Raw genomic sequence first — 16,842 nt, forward strand, 5'->3', positions numbered from 1 at the left:
AGGACACAGTCCTTGGCAACATTTCCAGAGGGGTGTCCATCTTTCACATCCTCCAGCCTGCCTTGGCATATCGTTCTCCATCCACAAATGCCCCACAGCAGCAGGCAGCCCGCCCAGACTGCCGTTCCTTTTCAGAGAATACATTTCACCCCAATCTCCCTCACAAAAATTCTAGCTACCTCTCTTCCAGATTGTTGACATAACTTTTATTTACTCAGCTGATTTTAACTGAAGGAACCCCTGTGCTGTAAAGGGGAAATGACTGACTCACGCCTCGTGGGAGGCGCTCTGGGTGCAGGCACACCAAGCCTCCTGTCGGCTTCAGGGGCCAGTCGCCCAGCTCCTTACCTTCCTCAGAGTGCAGACTCTGGGGTCCTAGCCCTGGCCGCAGCTCTCGTAGCTGTTGACACCTCTGGCACGTTACTCATCTTTCTCAGCCCGTTTCCTCCTCTCTGAAACCTCGTTAGGGTCTCAGGACTAAACGCTCGCTCTTAGACACTTGGCCCGGGGCTGGTGTCTGGCATACCCAGTGACCAGCAGCCCTGGATGTGAAGGTACAGTGGGAGTCACGGCAGGGCCAGGGCGCCCATTCTTTGTACAGATCAGGGTTTTTCAGCATGGTCCCCAGGCCAGCAGCATAAGGATCTCCTGCGAACTTGTTAGGAAGTTCCAGGCCAGTCCACTGGATTGGAAACACGGGGACCGGGGCCTGCTAATCTGTGCACAGCCCTCCAGGTGATTCCGGAGCACACGTGCATTTGAGAACCACTGCCATAGATGGGTAATTTTTAACCTGGGCTCTTTCTGTTATCACATTAGATTCATACTCTGGAGCCAGAACAGAACCAGAAGAAAAATCTGGTTCCTGCTACAGGTGATACGGAGTTCACTCTTCTAACACCGCCCTCAACCTCACACTGCCTTCCGGGGATACACAATGCTTCCACGTCAACTTCTCATCAAGCCCAACAACCCTGAGGTTGTCAGTGACATAGAAAGGCAGGTTTCACCCCCCAATTCACAGAAGAGACCGAGGCTCAGAGGGGTCACCAGGAGGGGGCAGCCACTTGTCTGCAACAAACATCAGGGCCAGCCCCTGCCCCGCAGACGGGATCCAGCTGATGTTTCTGCTCCACAGTGAGGCTCCCACTAAGCTGCCCTTACTTGTACTCCTGACACCTACTGCTTTAGAATCTGTTTTGCACGCAATCCCAGGGGTTTTGGTAACTGCCTTCGGTGGAAAAAATATTTTGTAGCATTCATTTGGTATTAGTGCCACTAGGAGAAATATCAATGGATTTTTTTATACTATGTACTTTACTTTCTAGGCGATTAATTATTTCCTGGTAAAATCTTCTCCTACAGCTTATAACTGTACCCACCATGTGGATCTACCACCACCCTGTATCTCTAAAGCATCTCAACTTAGAAAGCGCTTCCCCATCCTTCTCTTACTGACCCTCCCAATAACGCTGTTGGAACTTGCATGTCATCATCTCCATTTTTCCAACGAGAAAGCTGAGGCTCACAGAGACCACGAGCAAGCAGCAGAACCACGTGTAACAAATGTTTATTGGACACTGGAGGTGTGAGTGAGTGCCTAGACCCTGACCCTCGGCCTGTGATAACTGAGACGCTCACGCTGCAGCTCCTCACTCCCAGAGCTGGGGCGGCTCAGCGAGACCCCGCTCCGTCTGCTGTGTTCAGTACCAGGGCTTGGCTCAGACTACGGCAGGCACCCAGAAAGGAGCTGTGGGCGACGCCACTGAAAGCAGGACCGGTACAGGCAGAGGTTCATCTCACACGTTTATTCACGCCACCAGCAAATGGTGCTCGTACAAGTGGACAGCCGTGTTCCCCGTCCCTGTCTTTACACTTTACAGCCCGATGATGTCCCGTCTGAAAGGCGCTCCGCGTGATGCTGCTTAATGGTGGCCGTGGGCAGGCGCGGGACTCGAAGCTTTGGAACAGAAACACAACAGAGACCATGAAGGAATGAACGAGGGGGTCCAGTTTATCACGCAGATGTCAGTGTCTGAGCGCAAACACCACTCTCCAACACTATAGAAAAGTACGGAGGACTATCTCCACGTGGGACGCTGAGGGTCCACGGGCTTGTGTAAACCCCGCAGGTGCAAAAGACGAGGGGCGGGGACGGCTCTTCCTCATGAGCCGGCACTGGGTTTGTGCGGGACTCAACCCACCATGCTTCATTGTTGTTTGGAAAACAAACTGAAGAGAAACGTCAGCACAGACATAAATTCACGCGGTGCTTTCTTCCAAAATACACTAGAATCATGTCCCTAGGGGATTTCACAAAGATGGTGTGCTCACGCAGCTAACTTGTGCTTCTCTACTGGTGACCCAGCTACCTCTGATAACCCATCTTTCTATCGCTCTTGGGAGTTTTACTTGACCCAGAGGGGTGAGCGGTGGTTTTTAACACTCAAACTACAAAAAGCAGGAAGTCAGAGTTCTCTTTTCCAGCAGGCAGGAGACGCCACGTTCTGAAGTCCTCCACTTCGTCTCAGGGGTTGACTGACCCATGCAGCAGCTTCATTTAGAACAGAGGAAATAAATGTGTGCTGCTCATTCCCCACCAACAATGCCATTTTAAAAAGCAAGACTCTTACCTTTCAAAGCTTTACTTCTTTTATCTAAAATAAAAGGGAAAACTTGGTCATATCGATACTGTAAAAAAAATGCCTTTAGTCAACTCACCGTTGAAATCACCATTTGCCTGAAAGCTCCCAGCTTAAGTAAAGCTATTACAGGAAGTTTTCAGGTAACGGAAAAGTTAACGTCATGTCTCACAGCCAAGAACGGCCAAGCTGCTACCAAAGATGCTGTGTGAACAGGCAACAGCTCTTGCGGGGCTCACGGCAGCCATGTCCTCAAAGTTCTCCTCACATATAAAGTTTTCTTCTTCCTCTTTAAAAAAAATTGCTTTTAATTTTTTTTTATTGTGGCAAAATATATTTAACAATAAAAATTGCCATTTTAAAGAGTATAACCCAGTGACATTAATTACATTTATCATGTTGTCCAACCATTACCATTATTTATTTCTAAAACCCTTTTATCACCCTAAACAGAACCTTAGTACCCTACAAGCAGTAACTCATTTTCCCCTCCCCCAGCCTCTAATAAACTTGGATCTCTATGCATTTGCTTATTCTAGGTATTTCACACAAGTGGGATCATACAGTATTTGTCCTCCTGTGACTGACTTATTTCACTCGGCACGATGTTTTCGAGGTTCATCCATGTCATAGCACGTATCAGAAGTCCCTTTCTCTTTACGGCTGAGGAACGTTCCATCCTACATACACCGGGTTTGTTTACCCACTCATGTACGGATGGACACTTGGGTTTCCTCCTCTTTCTAATCAATGGCTTAGTGATACACATGATCAGGTCCTATCTCTGATCTACTGAGAACCAACTGGTTACCTTTCCCTAAATTTTTATTAAGAAAAATTTTTTAGAAAAAGTACAATAAACACCATATATGACAACACTTCACCATTAAATATTTCAGACTGCATCTCTTAAAGTTACTCTCCTACATATCTGCACCACCACCAACATGCCTAGGAAAATTCCTCATTCCCCAGTAGCAAGACAGTGTTCAAATCTCCCTCAGTATCTTTTCCAGCTGACAAGCCCTCCCCGTGACCCCCGCCAGCATCCCACCAAGCTCCTGCACTGTATCTGGCTGTTACGACTTCTCAGTTTCTTACTCTGAACAGCTCCCCCTCGTCCTCTTTCCCCACGGCACTGGCCTTTTAGATACCAAGCCAGGCATCATCTTGTTTCCTTCTGGTACTGTTCTTTTTCTCCCCAAACGTTTTACGATAGAAATGTTCATACACAGAAACACAGGGAAGAGAAAGCTACCTCCACATGCCATCACCCAGCTTCAGTGATTACCATGGCTGATTCTGCCAACTGCCGGTCTTGTGTGGTCCACCCCTGACCTTTCACCTCTCCCTCTTTTTCCTGGTGTATTGTAACGCAAACACCAGTGAGTCAGTCGTTTTCCTCAAAGGCTACAGTGTGCTCCTCTAACCAGTGAGGACCTTTTCCCCTTAACCACAAGTACCCTGCCATCTCACACCTGACCAAGGACCCACACTCCCTCAGTAACATCTGTTACCTTCCGGTGACATTTAACTCCTTCTCCTTGCTCTCACACGTCCTGTCAATGGGAGTTAGGGTCAGAGCTGGCCAGGTGCAGGCCCTGCAGTGTGTGCACACAAAGAAGCCCCCCAGGTGACGGAGGCGACTACTAGTTAAGAACTGCAGCCTCACGCCCTCCCTCCCTCAGGACACATCTGTTGTCAGAGGTCCCCAATGAAGACACGCCAGGTGCACCAAGTCACAGAGATCTCAGAATTCTCGCAGCTCCTTTGCAATAGGAACTTAACTCTATTTGTGAATAATTTTCTGCTTGATCTCAAATAAATCAAACACAAAGAAGCTTACCAGCACTCCTGATCTTATACACGATGAAGCTCATCAAACCCGTTCCTAACCAAATCTCCTGGTAAGCTTGGGTGTAGTAGGGCTTCATGGGGATCCAAACGTTTTTAATAAGGCCTTGAAGCATCTGAAAATGAAGAACACAGCGATAAATATTAACATGACTACTGTTCGAAATCTAGGAGCCCTGGTAGCACAATGGTTAAGGGCTTGGCTGCTAACCAAAATGTTGGAGGTTTGAAACCACCAGCAGCTCTGTGGGAGAAAGACCTGATCTGCTCCCATAAAGATTACAGCCTTGGAAACCCTAAGGGAAAGTTCCACTGTCACATGGGGTCGCTATGAGTCAGAAGTGACTTGAAGGCACACAACACTGTTCTAAACCTAACCAGTGGAAGATTTCCATTTATTCATTAGGTTTGACCCTATTTCCCACTGCTGCCCGACAGGAAGCCGCTCTTGTTACAGACTGCTGGCCCCTTCCCCACAGCCATCCCCATTCACACGGCGGCTCATGCTCTCCTGCTCTCCACCGTCTGTTACTCTCATCCTGTCCACAGCCTTCACGTGCGACTCACCCTTGCTGCCTCCCATTCGACCGCGCTGTCCTGCACTGTCATCTGAATGTCTCCTCTCTGCCACGGTTACCCTCCACTAACGCTAGGCCCAAAACCACACTCACTTTCTAAAGTTTCAGACTGAAAAACTAGCATGCACTCATCACGTTAAGAACTGTGTTGGTGTTCAAAGCTGTAAAGGAATGTGGTCAGGGCATGGTGATCGCCCTGTGAAAAGAGCACGCAGGCCTGGGTACACTCTGATCACTGTATCTCAGCTCCGAGATTCACTGAGAAATATAAAACAGATGGCCTAAGATGATGAGGTCAGGTCTTAAGAGCTGCAATTATGACAGAGGTTAGTCAATAAATAGGAATAATTATTTACAGGGCTTGATTGGGAAAAGCCATTAACATCTGAACTCACACAGTTCACTTTTATATGCAGGCCTCAAGATAATGCTTTTGATTATTTTTACAATTTCGTACACTACAGACTCCAAAATCAGGTACCCTCGTTTTCATTTTAATATGATTTGTTAACATCTAAAATGGTCTATTAATCTGTAGGAATTTAAACCACTGTCAGGTGTAACTAGAACCGAGCACTTTCCATTTTACTTAAAAATGTTTGGCTTCAGTTAACTGCCACTGCATCCCCTGCCCCCCAGACATATTGTCTGCTCACACCGCTCCCCAGACATATTGTCTGCTCACACCACTGCTTGGGTCACACAGAACCTCACTGCTCTTCACCTTCCTCTGGTTTCCCATTACAGGAACCTGGATTGTGTGACCACTCATTCATTCAGCAAATGTCAACTGAGCATGTACTAAAAGAAACAAAACCGAACCCGCTGTTGCCTAGTCAATTCCAACTCATAGCATGTACCAGGTGCCAGGCATTTGTCAGCAACTGAGAAACAGCGCTGAGAGATCTGCGAGACATGTCTTAGGCAGAAGCAGCGTGTGTGCCAAGACCCCCAGGTCCGAATGCACCTGGAGAGCCAGGAGGCACAAGGAAGGCCACTGTGGCTGCCCGGGTTCATGTCCTGCTTTCGTCACTTACAAGCTAATTTAACCTGCCCGTTTCTACACCTGTAAAATAGAGATAAAACGCCTCCCCCCAACCCCAGCCCCTCAAGGGCTGTTTGGAAGATGAAACGTGTTCCTGCGTTGAGTGTTTACAGTATCTGGTATCGTATATTAAGTGTTTGTTACAGAACATGCCATTGCTGGGCCAGGGGAGGGAAGACGGGTCAGGTCACCTAAGACCTTGGAGGCCATGGCGAAGGGCTCACCTTTTATTCTCAGGGAGCCCTGGTGGCGCAGTGGTTAAGAGCCCAGGCTGCTAACCCAAAGGTCAGCAGTTGGAATTCACCAGCTGCTCCTTGGAAATCCTATGGGGCAGTTCTCCTCTGTCCTATAGGGTTGCTATGAGTCGGAATCGACTCAGTGGCAATGTATTTAGTTGGTGGTTTTTTATTCTAAGAACATTCTTCAAATTTAGCAGCATTTATCATGTGCTAGGTGCTTTACGTGATTACTTCCTGTGCTACTTCCCAAGCCTACAGAGCAGGCACCTGGAGAAGGTGCCCGAGATCACACAGCTGGTAGGCAGAACTGCACCTGTCTTAGTCTTACAGGTCACCAGGTCTGTGCTCCAATCACAACCTGTCTGTCTTCCAGGCCTGGGCCCCGGCTCCTCCCACCGGAAAACTTATTTCCACTGAGGAAAAGGCCCCAAAGACCACCCCAAGTGTAACCCTGGAAACATGGCCGCGTCCGCCTGGGAGGGCCAGACGTGTCCAGACCCCTCGCAAAAGTGTCTGCCCTCAAACTTCCTGTCCTCAGCTGTACTGGATGCTCAGACAAAGCATGAAGTTCTAAGGTACCAACAGCTCTGCCTTGGGAAGGGACCCTGAGAGGGATGCACACAGGCCCAGCAGCAGCCCCGGGAGGGAACTCCTCTCCTCTCTGAGCCCAGCAATGACTGGGAAGAAAGAAGGGAGGGCGGAAGGGAGGTTCCGGAGGACCAATGGGGGTTGAAAAGCTTAGGAGCCCTGAGTTCCAACACCAGTTCAGCCGCTGCTCTGCTCTTAACCTTGGGCAAGGCCCTGAAGCTGTGTTTTGGAAGTCTCCTTTCTGTGAAAGAGGGATACCTCCACCTGTCCCGTGGGGCTCCTGATGCCTGGCATGGAATAAACTCAGTAAACGATCATAGCAATAACAGAAAGGATTGCCACAAACACCCCGCTGGTGGCAACAGAGCTAAGTCACTGGGATTCTAGAAGAAGGACTTTAAGAGATGGCTTCACTTAGGGAGGGCAGGCCCAGCCAGGTGGGGCTTTAGACAGAGCAAGGTCCAGAAGAAGAGGGTAAACTGGGAGGGTGCAAAGGAGGTGAGAAGGGACCAAAGAAACTTTAATTGTCTTGATATTTTGCTCAGGGTCTATCAAAACCCAAATCAAGCTGACTGCTGTTCAGTTGATTCCGACTCATAGTGACCCTATAGCACAGAACAGAACGGCCCCATAGGGTTTCCAAGGCTGTAATCTTTATGGAAGCAGACTGCCACATCTTTCTCCTGCAGAGCGGCTCGTGGGTTTGAACCGCTGACCTTTCAGTTAGCAGCCGAGCGCTTCTGCCGCTGCGCCACCAGGGCTCCTTGCTCAGGACCTAGGGACTGGTACATGGTAAACTGCAAATACTTAAACCTTTTCTTTCTCCCCTTTCTTTTTGGTCAAGGATGTGTATTTGGCCAGACGCGTGGCATGTCCCTAGTATTTAACAAAGAGAGGGCCACTAGTCCTCCCTCCAAGCGCGTCCCATCCAGCCCATCTTCTAGCTGTGTGACAGTCTTACAGCACTGGGTCCTTCAGCCCACCCCACTCAAAGGTCAAACGGGGGCTACTGTGTCGCTTCAGTCTGCGGAGCTTTGCACCTCACGTGAACAGTAAACCACCGCCTGGCCTTACACTGGAGAGAGGAGAAGTCTGGCCCACCGACCCCGGGCCTGGGATTCAGGGCTGAGCTCACGTAATTCCAGTCACCACTCGACTAAATGGGACGCAAGTGTGGTGTGCTGCAGGGAAACTTGAGGTGTAAAGCGAGAAGGCCCTAAAATCGAGGTAAGAATTCTTGGTTTGGATTCTACCTCAATCGTGTATGACCTTGGTTAAGCCGTTGACACTGATGGCCAAAGCATGCTCCTAGTTAAAACAGTACGGTAACGCAGGCGCATTAAATGCGTTAACACCAAGGAAAAGGGCGTAATGCGGGCACCACGAGCTAATATTTGGGCCCCTTTACGGTTCAGGCAGGAGCTCTGGTGGCTCAGTGGTGACCGAAAGGTCGGCGGTTCGAATCCAAAAGCCGCTCCGCGGGAGAAAGACGTGGCAGTCGGCTTCCGTAAAGCTTACAGCCTGGGAAACCCTATTGGGTAGTTTACTCTGTCCTGCAGTGTCGCTATGGGTCAGGATGACTCGATGGCAGTGGGTTTCAACTGTGGTCCCGGTTCGGGAGGCCGCGGCGGAAAAGTCGGGATGCAAGGACCCCAAGGTCAGTGAGGCCGCGGTGGGGCCGGGAGTCTGCGGCCCCCTCCCGCCCGCCGACCGCTCCCCCGCCTCCTCCGCACTCCCGGCAACGGGTCCGCCCCGCACTCACCTCGGCGCAGGACGAACGGCTCCGCCGAACCGAGGACCCACAGCCAACGACTCGGAAGGTCACGTAGCGCACAGACGCCGCGCGAGGCCTGCCGGGAAAGCGGAAGTAGCAGCGGCTCCGCCGCGGAGACAGCGCGCCCCCGCCGTGGAGACAGCGCGCCCCCGCTGTCGCGCCTGCGCACCACAGCGCCCTCTGGCGGGAGCCCTGGGAATGGCTAGGCCAGCGGAGCGCCCGAAGAGGTTGTGTGTGAAGCAGGGAGGGTTGTGGGACTGGCGTTGTCGTACGTAATAGGGTGACTAACCGTCCATGGGTTTTCCGGACGCGGGACTTTCAGTCCTGGACAAACTAGGACGAGATGATCAACCTAAGGAAAGGGCCCTGTTTACTTGATACGTTAAAGGCCAAGAAGTTGTCTCCCATCTGTTTCCTGCCATTCTCTATGTATTGTTAAGGTTTTTGCTTTGCATTATTTCTATGCTGTTATTCTTTGCATATTAATTCTTCTCAGCTGACAATAGAAACACATCCACAGGGGCTCCAGGTAACGGACCTAACAGGCACTCGTTAAAATGACCATGCTTACTATTTTCAAGGAAATAAAAAAACAGATGTAAAATTTCAGTAGAGAACAAAAGATCGTTCAAAAACAAAAACCACCTGGCAGATTTTAATAAGAGTTAAATAGAAACTGGACGGGTTTGGTAGCAGTTGAAGAATTACTTAACAGACAGATAGGTGAGAAGAAACCATTCAGAAGCACGGGGAGACAAAGGATAAGAGATACAGAAGAAAACCTACCATACATGTAATTGGAGTCATAGAAGGAAATGAAAGAAAGATGGGTCAGAAATATTTGAAGAGATAATGGCTGACAGTTTTCCAAAAGTGATGGAAAAAATCATGCCAAAGATTAAAAAATCCTTAGAGAAACCAAGCAGGCAGATACAGGAAATCAACACCTTGAAACATCATAATAAAACTGAAATAAAAATGAAAAGTCAAAGAGAAAATCTTAAAAGAAGCCAGAGTAAAAAAATCAAATTATAGTCAAAAGAACAAATTAGAGTTCCCCTCAACAGAGGGGTCAGTAAAAAAGAGGAAGACCTTCAATGAGCTGGATTGACACAGTGGCTGCAACAAGGGGCTCAAACATAACAATGATTGAGAGGATGGTGTAGGAATTGGCAGTGTTTTGTTCAGTTGTACATAAGGTCGCTATGAGTTGGAACTGACTCCATGGTACCTGTCATGGATTAAATTGTGTCCCTCAAAAATGTGTGTCAACTTGGCTAGGCTATGATTCCCAGTGTTGTGTGATTGCCCACCATTTTGTCAACTGATATGATTATCCTGTGTGTTGTAAATCCTGCCTCTATGATGTTAATGGGGTAGGCTTAGAGGCAGTTATGTTGATGAGGCAGGACTCAATCTACAAGATTAGGTTGTGTCTTAAGCCAATCTCTTTTGAGATATAGAAGAGAGAAGTGAATAGACATAGGGACCTCATACCACCAAGAAACAAGAGCTGGGAGTGACTGCATCCTTTGGACCCAGGGTTCCTGCACTAAGAAGCTCCTAGATTAGGGGAAGATTGATGACAAGGACCTTCCCCCAGAGCCAACAGAGAGAGAAAGCCGTCCCCTGGAGCTGGCACCCTAAATGCTGACTTCTAGCCTACTAGACAATCAGAGAATAAACTCTGTTTGTTAAAGCCATCCACTTATGGTATTTCTGTTATGGCAGCACTCGATAACTAAGACAGCACCTAGCAACAACTCAACAGAGGTGTTGGCCAAAGACAGTGGTTTTTCAATATATTAAAGTAATAACTGCCAATTTGAGTTCTGTAGGGGAATTATCATTCAGTAAAGAAAGTGAAATAAAGACATTTTCAAACAAGCTAAGACTGACAGGATAATTACTAGGTAAATCAAAACCTGTTGCTATCCAGTTGATTGTGACTCAGTGACTCTACAGGACACAGCAGAACTGCTCCATAGGGCTTCCAAGGAGTGGCTGGTGGATTCAAACCGCTGACCTTTTGGTTAGCAGCTGAGCTCTTAACCACTGTGCCACCAAGGCTCCAATCACTAGCGTATCCACAATAAAAGAAATATTAACATTCATCATTCAGGCAGAAGGAAAATGATCTCAGATGGAAGGATGGGGATTCAGGAAAGGATGAAAAGCAATAAACACGTCTTGCTTTAAAGGGAAAAAAGCTTAGGATCAAAAGAAGCTGCATGCAAAACTTGAAAAGCTTGCTATTTTAGGGTAGCAGTTCTCAAAGTGTGGCTTGGGAGAATCTTAGCTATCTACTGGTGCTATAACAGAAATACCACAAGTGGATGGCTTTAACAAACAGAAGGTTTATTGTCTCAAAGTTTAGGAGGCTAGAATTCCGAATTCAGGATGCCAGCTCCAGAGGAAGGCTCTCTCTGTCGGCTCTGAGGGAAGGTCCTTGCCATCAATCTTCCCCTGTGTCTAGGAGCTTCTCAGCATAGGGACCCTGGGTCTAAAGGATATGCTTTGCTCCTAGTGCTTCCTTCTTGGTGGTATGAGACTGCTTTCTTTCTACTTGCTTCTTTCCTTTTATCTCTTGTAAGATAAAAGATGATGTAGACCACACCCAGGGAAACTCCCCTTAACATCAGATCAGGGATATGATCTGAGTAACGGTGTTACATCCCATGCTAATCCTATTTAACACAACCTAATCTTGCCTCATTAACCACAGGCAGAGAAGGATTTACAACACATAGGAAAATTACATCAAACCACAAAATGGAAGGCAACCACACAATACTGGGAATCATGGCCTCATCAAGTTGACACACATTTTTTGAGAACACAGTTCAATCCATGACAGGGAGTTTCCAACACTGCCTGGGGGTCAAAAACATTTTCATAATAATGCTAAAATGTTATTTGTCTTTTTCACTAGGATTCTCTCACAAGTGTACAGTGGAGTTTTCCAGAGGCTATGTAACTCGTGATGTCACAACAGAATGAATACAGAAGCAGATGTGAGAATCTAGCTTTTTTGTTAAGCTAGACATTGAGATCTGTGAAAATGGAAAACAGTGTCACTCTTCTCGTGAATTTATTTTTTTAAATACAGCAACTTCTCATAAAAATATGCTCTTTAATGTCAAATGAATTTATTATTGTAATTTTTCAATAGATTAATAGCATTTAATACATTTCTCAGTTTTAATCTCTATTAAAGTAGATAAAGAGAAAATATTGAAGTTGTCAAGGATTTCATTTTTCTTGGATCCACAATCAACGCCCATGGAAGCAGCAGTCAAGAAATCAAATGACTTATTCCATGGGCAAATCTGCAAAAGGCCTCTTTAAAGTATTAAAACTAAAGATAGCACTTTGAGGACTAAGGTGTGCCTGACCCAAGCCATGGTGTTTTCAATCATCTCATATGGATGCAAAAGCTGGAAAATGAATACAGAAGACTGAAGAATTGATGCTTTTGAATGGTGGTGTTGGCGAAGAATAGTGAATATACCACGTGCTGCCAGAAGAACGAACAAATCTGTCTTGGAAGAAGTACAGACAGAGAGCTCCTTAGAAACAAGGATGGCAAGACTACGTGTCACATACTTTGGACATGTTATCAGGAGGGATCAGTCCCTGGAGAAGAACATCGTGCTTCATAAAGTAGAGGGTCAGCGAAAAAGAGGAAGACCCTCAACGTGATGGATTGACACAGTGGCTCCAACAATGGACTCAAACATAGCAATGATTGTGAGGATGGCGCAGGACCGGGCAGTGTTTCGTTCTGTTATACACGGGGTCATTACGAGTCGGAACAGACTCAGCAGCACCTAGTCACAAAAACAAAAGTAGATCTAAACTACATATACGAAATCTCCCTAGGGTCTTCAATAATTTTTAAGAGTGTAAAGTGATTCTGAGACCACAGACCAGGTTTGAGACCTGCTGCCTTAGAAAAAGGATACTTTACACTCCAAAGGACTTAGAAAACCGCTGAGGACAAGAGTGAGCATTTAGGAAAAACGTCAGGAAGAACATCACTGTAAGCTATTTCAAGACAAAGCTTTTGAGCTTCAAACTAGACTGTGAGCAATAGAATTTTAATGTCTTTAGTTTCAAGTCCAAAATACCTTAAGAAAAGTGCGTCTTCAAAGCAAACAAAATGAAGAAAGGGCCACCACAGCAGATTTATTCAAGGTGCAGAAGGCTGCATTTTGTGTCTAGGTCAGAGAAGACATGAAGATACTCTTTGGGCAAAGATTCTCCTTGCTTTGTTGACAGTGCTGTTTAAGGGCATCAATGCTCATTTGTTATTGCTCTCAGCTGTCTGTTTGCCCTTTAGGTCTGCAGGGCAAACCCTTCTGCAAATGCAAATATGACATGGAGGCTCACATGGCTGTCAGTGCCCTCCCATGTGCGGGAGCCTAGATGACTGTGAGCCTATTAAGAACTGCCTGATATCCAGCTGTCCTTGGGTGGTGCAAATGGTTAATACTCTCGGCTGCTAATTGAAAGGTTAGAGGTTCGAGTCCACCCAGAGGTGCCTCGGAAGAAAGGCCTGGAGATCTACTTCCAAAAAATCAGCCATTAAAAACCCTATGGAGCACAGTTGTACTCTGAGACACGTGGGGTTGCCATGAGTTGGAATTGCTTCCAGGGCAACTGGTTGCATGTCAAACTATCCCTTCTCACTCTGAACTTTGGACGGAAATGCAAGTTGAGCTGGGCCAAGTGCCAAAAACCACTGAAAGAAATGAAGGAAGCTCGGAATGATGACACAAAATGTTAACTAGTGTTTAGTCAGGAAAATGGCAAGTGAATGAGAATTTCCAAACTGAAGTGCGTCAAGGCAATGTCCTTAAACTGTAGTTAAAACTCAAAACAAAGAGGGTAACCCAAAACGATCAAACATAGAAAAGCCCCCAGAAAGCATGTAGAGTGAACTCTCTTTAAGAGAGAAAAGAGCAACTTCCATTTAAAACATATTCGGAATTGCCATGGGATATCAACAAAAACTGAAGCATGTGGAACAGTAATAGACTAGCGAAAACATACGTGCCAGGGAGTTCTGGAGTTGAAGTGGTTTTAATTTAACATAAACCAAAAAACAAAACACCTTGCCATCGAGTTGATTCTGACTCACAGTGATCCTGTAGGACAGCGTAGAACTGCCCCATAGGGTTTCCAAAGCTGTAATCTTTATAGAAGTTGTCAACATTTTTCTTGTGCAGAGCTGCTGGTGGGTTGGAACCACTGACCTTTTGGTTAGCAGCAAGCACTTATCCACTGTGCCACCAGGGCTCCTTTTAATATTCCTTTGTGAAGTTTAGAATTATGTTTTAGTCTCTATAAAGTGTGAAGTTGTAATGTTTTCCAATCATTGCTGAATAAGTGTGTCAATGAATTTATGATTACTTTTCTCTTATTTATTGAGAAAAGTGTGTGTGGAGGCACATTCTGGAGGCTGTGGTATTTGGGGAAGTCAGTCAGAATATGACACCCAGGGCTCACAATATGTTAGTAGTGGGGCCAGGATTTGGACTCAGGACTCCTGGCTCCAATCCTCAATTGTTCTTTTGTACTGCACTGGGCTCCTTTTTTTAATTCAGTAGCAATAGTTCATCCCAACTTAGTCCAAGTTCTGCCTATGTTGTTCTCAAACCTCTTACTTGCCACTCTTCTGGGCATTTGTTTTCCGGTCCTTAAGTGATTTTTGGAGCCCTGGTGGCACAGTGGCTAAGAGCTCAGCTGCTAACCAAAAGTTGGCAGTTTGACTCCACCAGCTGCTCCCTGTAGACCCTATGGCGCAGTTCTCCTCTGTCCTGTAGGGTTGCTATGAGTCGGAATTGACTTAACGACAATGGGTTTAAGTGACTGGACTTCACACTGTTGCTCACTGTCATGCTCTTGACGCCCTCTATTATTCCCAGGGAAGAACCCACACTGTGCCAGGCACTGAGGATATGCTGCTGGGCAGGCAGTCATGGTCGAGACCCATGTCATGTCCCTCTCCTGATCCATCTAGTCGCCTTCCTTCCTTTGTATACCTTTGTTGGATTTTTTTTCTCTGCCCTTCCTTTCAGGGTGTTTCCTAGGGTCTGACCTCATTCTTGTAGCGCCTGGCCTGGGCCATTTTAGCCACTTTTTGGGTTTTAACCATCATCTATTTGCTGAGGCACGGATCAAGAGGCAGTCGTTCGAACAGAACAAGGGGATACTGCGTGGTTCAAAATTAGAAAAGGTGAGTGGCAGGGTTGTATCCTTTCACCATACTTATTCAATCTGTATGTTGAACAAATAATCCAAGAAGCCGGATTATATGAAGAATGAAGCATCAGGACTGGAGGAATTCTCATTAACAACCTGCGATATGTAAAGAGGACTTGAAGCACTTACTGAAGAAGAGCAAAGACTACAGCCATCAGTATGGATTACACCTGAACAAGGAGAAAATAAAAATCCTCACAACTGGACTGATAAACAACATCATGATAAATAGTGAGGAAATTGAAGTTCTCAATGATTTCATTCTCCTTGGATCAACAATCAGTGTCCATGGAAACAACAATCAAGAAATCAAAGGACATACTGCATTGGGCAAATGTGCTGCAAAAGACCTCTTTAAAGTTTTAAAAAGCTAACATGTCACTTTGATGACTAAGGTGCAACTGACCCAAGCCATGGTCTTTTCAATCTCTTCATATGCATGCGAAAGTTGGACAATGAAAAAGGAAGACAGAATTGATGTGTTTGAACTGTGGTGTTCATGCAGAATATTGAATATACTGTGGACTGCCAGAAAAATGAACAAATCAGTCTTAGAAGAAATACAATCAGAACGCTCAGCAGCGAGGATGGCAAGACTTTGGCTTGCTTACCTTGGACATGTCACCAGGAAACACCAATCCCTAAAAAAGGACATCATGGTTGGTAAAGTAGAGGATCAGCAAAAATAAGTGAAATCCTAAATTAGATACATTGACACAACAGCAAAAACAATCGATTCAAACACACCATTGATCATGAAGATGGCATAGAACCAGGCAATGTTTTGTTCTGTTACACATTAAAGCCGACATGAGGTGGAGCCAACTCGGCAGCAACTAACATTTGTTGAGGACCTCCAGATCTGTACCTTTCCCCCACAGCTGCCTGTAAGACACTGCCATCTGAGATGCAGATTTAGGAAGGAAGATAAGAAACTCAACTTAGTTATATTTTACCCCCAGAGAACTTCATCTAGATCTTCAGCTCAGCCATTCGGGCTACCTGCCTTCAGGCCTTCACTCACAGGCTACATTCTCCTATAATCCTCTCTCTAAAGTTCTCCTTTATCTGGCTCACTCCTGTTTATTCTTCAGCAGAGAACTGGAAATTGTAAAAAAAAAAAAAAAAACCAGATTTGAAAAAGAGCTAAATCAAATTAGTGTCTACTTAAGTGTGATTTTATCCAAGAAGCCTTCCCTGATTAGGGGCAAGGATATGTCAGGTTAGCAGCCCATTGCAGTTTATCTCTAAAATACAACACAAACACGCTCTCTAGTTTGCCTTCCACGTCCCCCACGCTGATGGTCTTTACTGGGCCAGGCACAACAGGTGCTCAGTAAAAACCTGTCTCTTGTCCACCAGAAAGAAGTGTTCAAGTCTCAGATCTTGTGGCCCTTAAAGGGAGAGGCCAGAGAGTGGCTCACGGTCATTTTCTTGTACATCCCAGCCCACGGGTCTCCGTTTTCAGACAGACGTCGAAGCAGCTGCGAAGCCTCACGCCTTGACTGCCAGGCGCGGAAACAAAACGCTCCCGGCAGGCCTAGCGCGACACGGCGAGGCCGAGGGGTGCGGGCCCTCGCCGGCACTTGGCGCGTTCCGATTGGCCGGCCTGGAGGAGGGGCGGGGCGTTGGCAAGGCGTCGATGCGTTCCCGCCGTCGCCGCTTCCCGCCGGGCTGACTGGGCGGTTGAGGCTGCGCCGACGCCGGATTTCGAGCATGCTGTGCAAACTCACCCTTGACCAGATTAACGACTGGTTCACCATCGGCAAGACCGTGACCAATGTGGAGCTCCTGGGCGGCCCGCCCGCCTTCCCGGCCGAGGCGGCCAGGGACGAGGCGCCGCGGCCGGACACGG

At 46.9% G+C, this 16,842-nt stretch overlaps 2 protein-coding genes across 2 annotated transcripts in view; one reads left to right on the forward strand and one right to left on the reverse strand.

Moving 5' to 3' along the window:
- Positions 1-1,187: 1,187 nt before the first annotated feature.
- On the reverse strand, positions 1,188-8,800 carry ATP5MJ (ATP synthase membrane subunit j). Its single transcript, XM_004376753.2, has 4 exons — positions 8,709-8,800; positions 4,489-4,612; positions 2,634-2,657; positions 1,188-1,960 (listed from the first exon to the last, which is right to left on the reverse strand). Exons 2-4 carry the CDS (start codon positions 4,610-4,612, stop codon positions 1,926-1,928), a joined length of 183 nt encoding a protein of 60 aa, XP_004376810.1. The 5' UTR covers positions 8,709-8,800; the 3' UTR covers positions 1,188-1,925.
- A 7,903-nt stretch (positions 8,801-16,703) lies between these two features.
- The window catches only part of TDRD9 (tudor domain containing 9), a 131,505-nt gene continuing 131,366 nt past the window's right edge, over positions 16,704-16,842 (forward strand). Inside the window, exon 1 of the mRNA XM_004376801.2 lies at positions 16,704-16,823. Coding sequence (XP_004376858.1) covers positions 16,704-16,823 — 120 coding nt within the window. The remainder of the gene's footprint in view (positions 16,824-16,842) is intronic.

Source organism: Trichechus manatus, unplaced genomic scaffold, assembly GCF_000243295.1.
Source record: "Trichechus manatus latirostris isolate Lorelei unplaced genomic scaffold, TriManLat1.0 scaffold00045, whole genome shotgun sequence".
Taxonomy (NCBI): domain Eukaryota; kingdom Metazoa; phylum Chordata; class Mammalia; order Sirenia; family Trichechidae; genus Trichechus; species Trichechus manatus.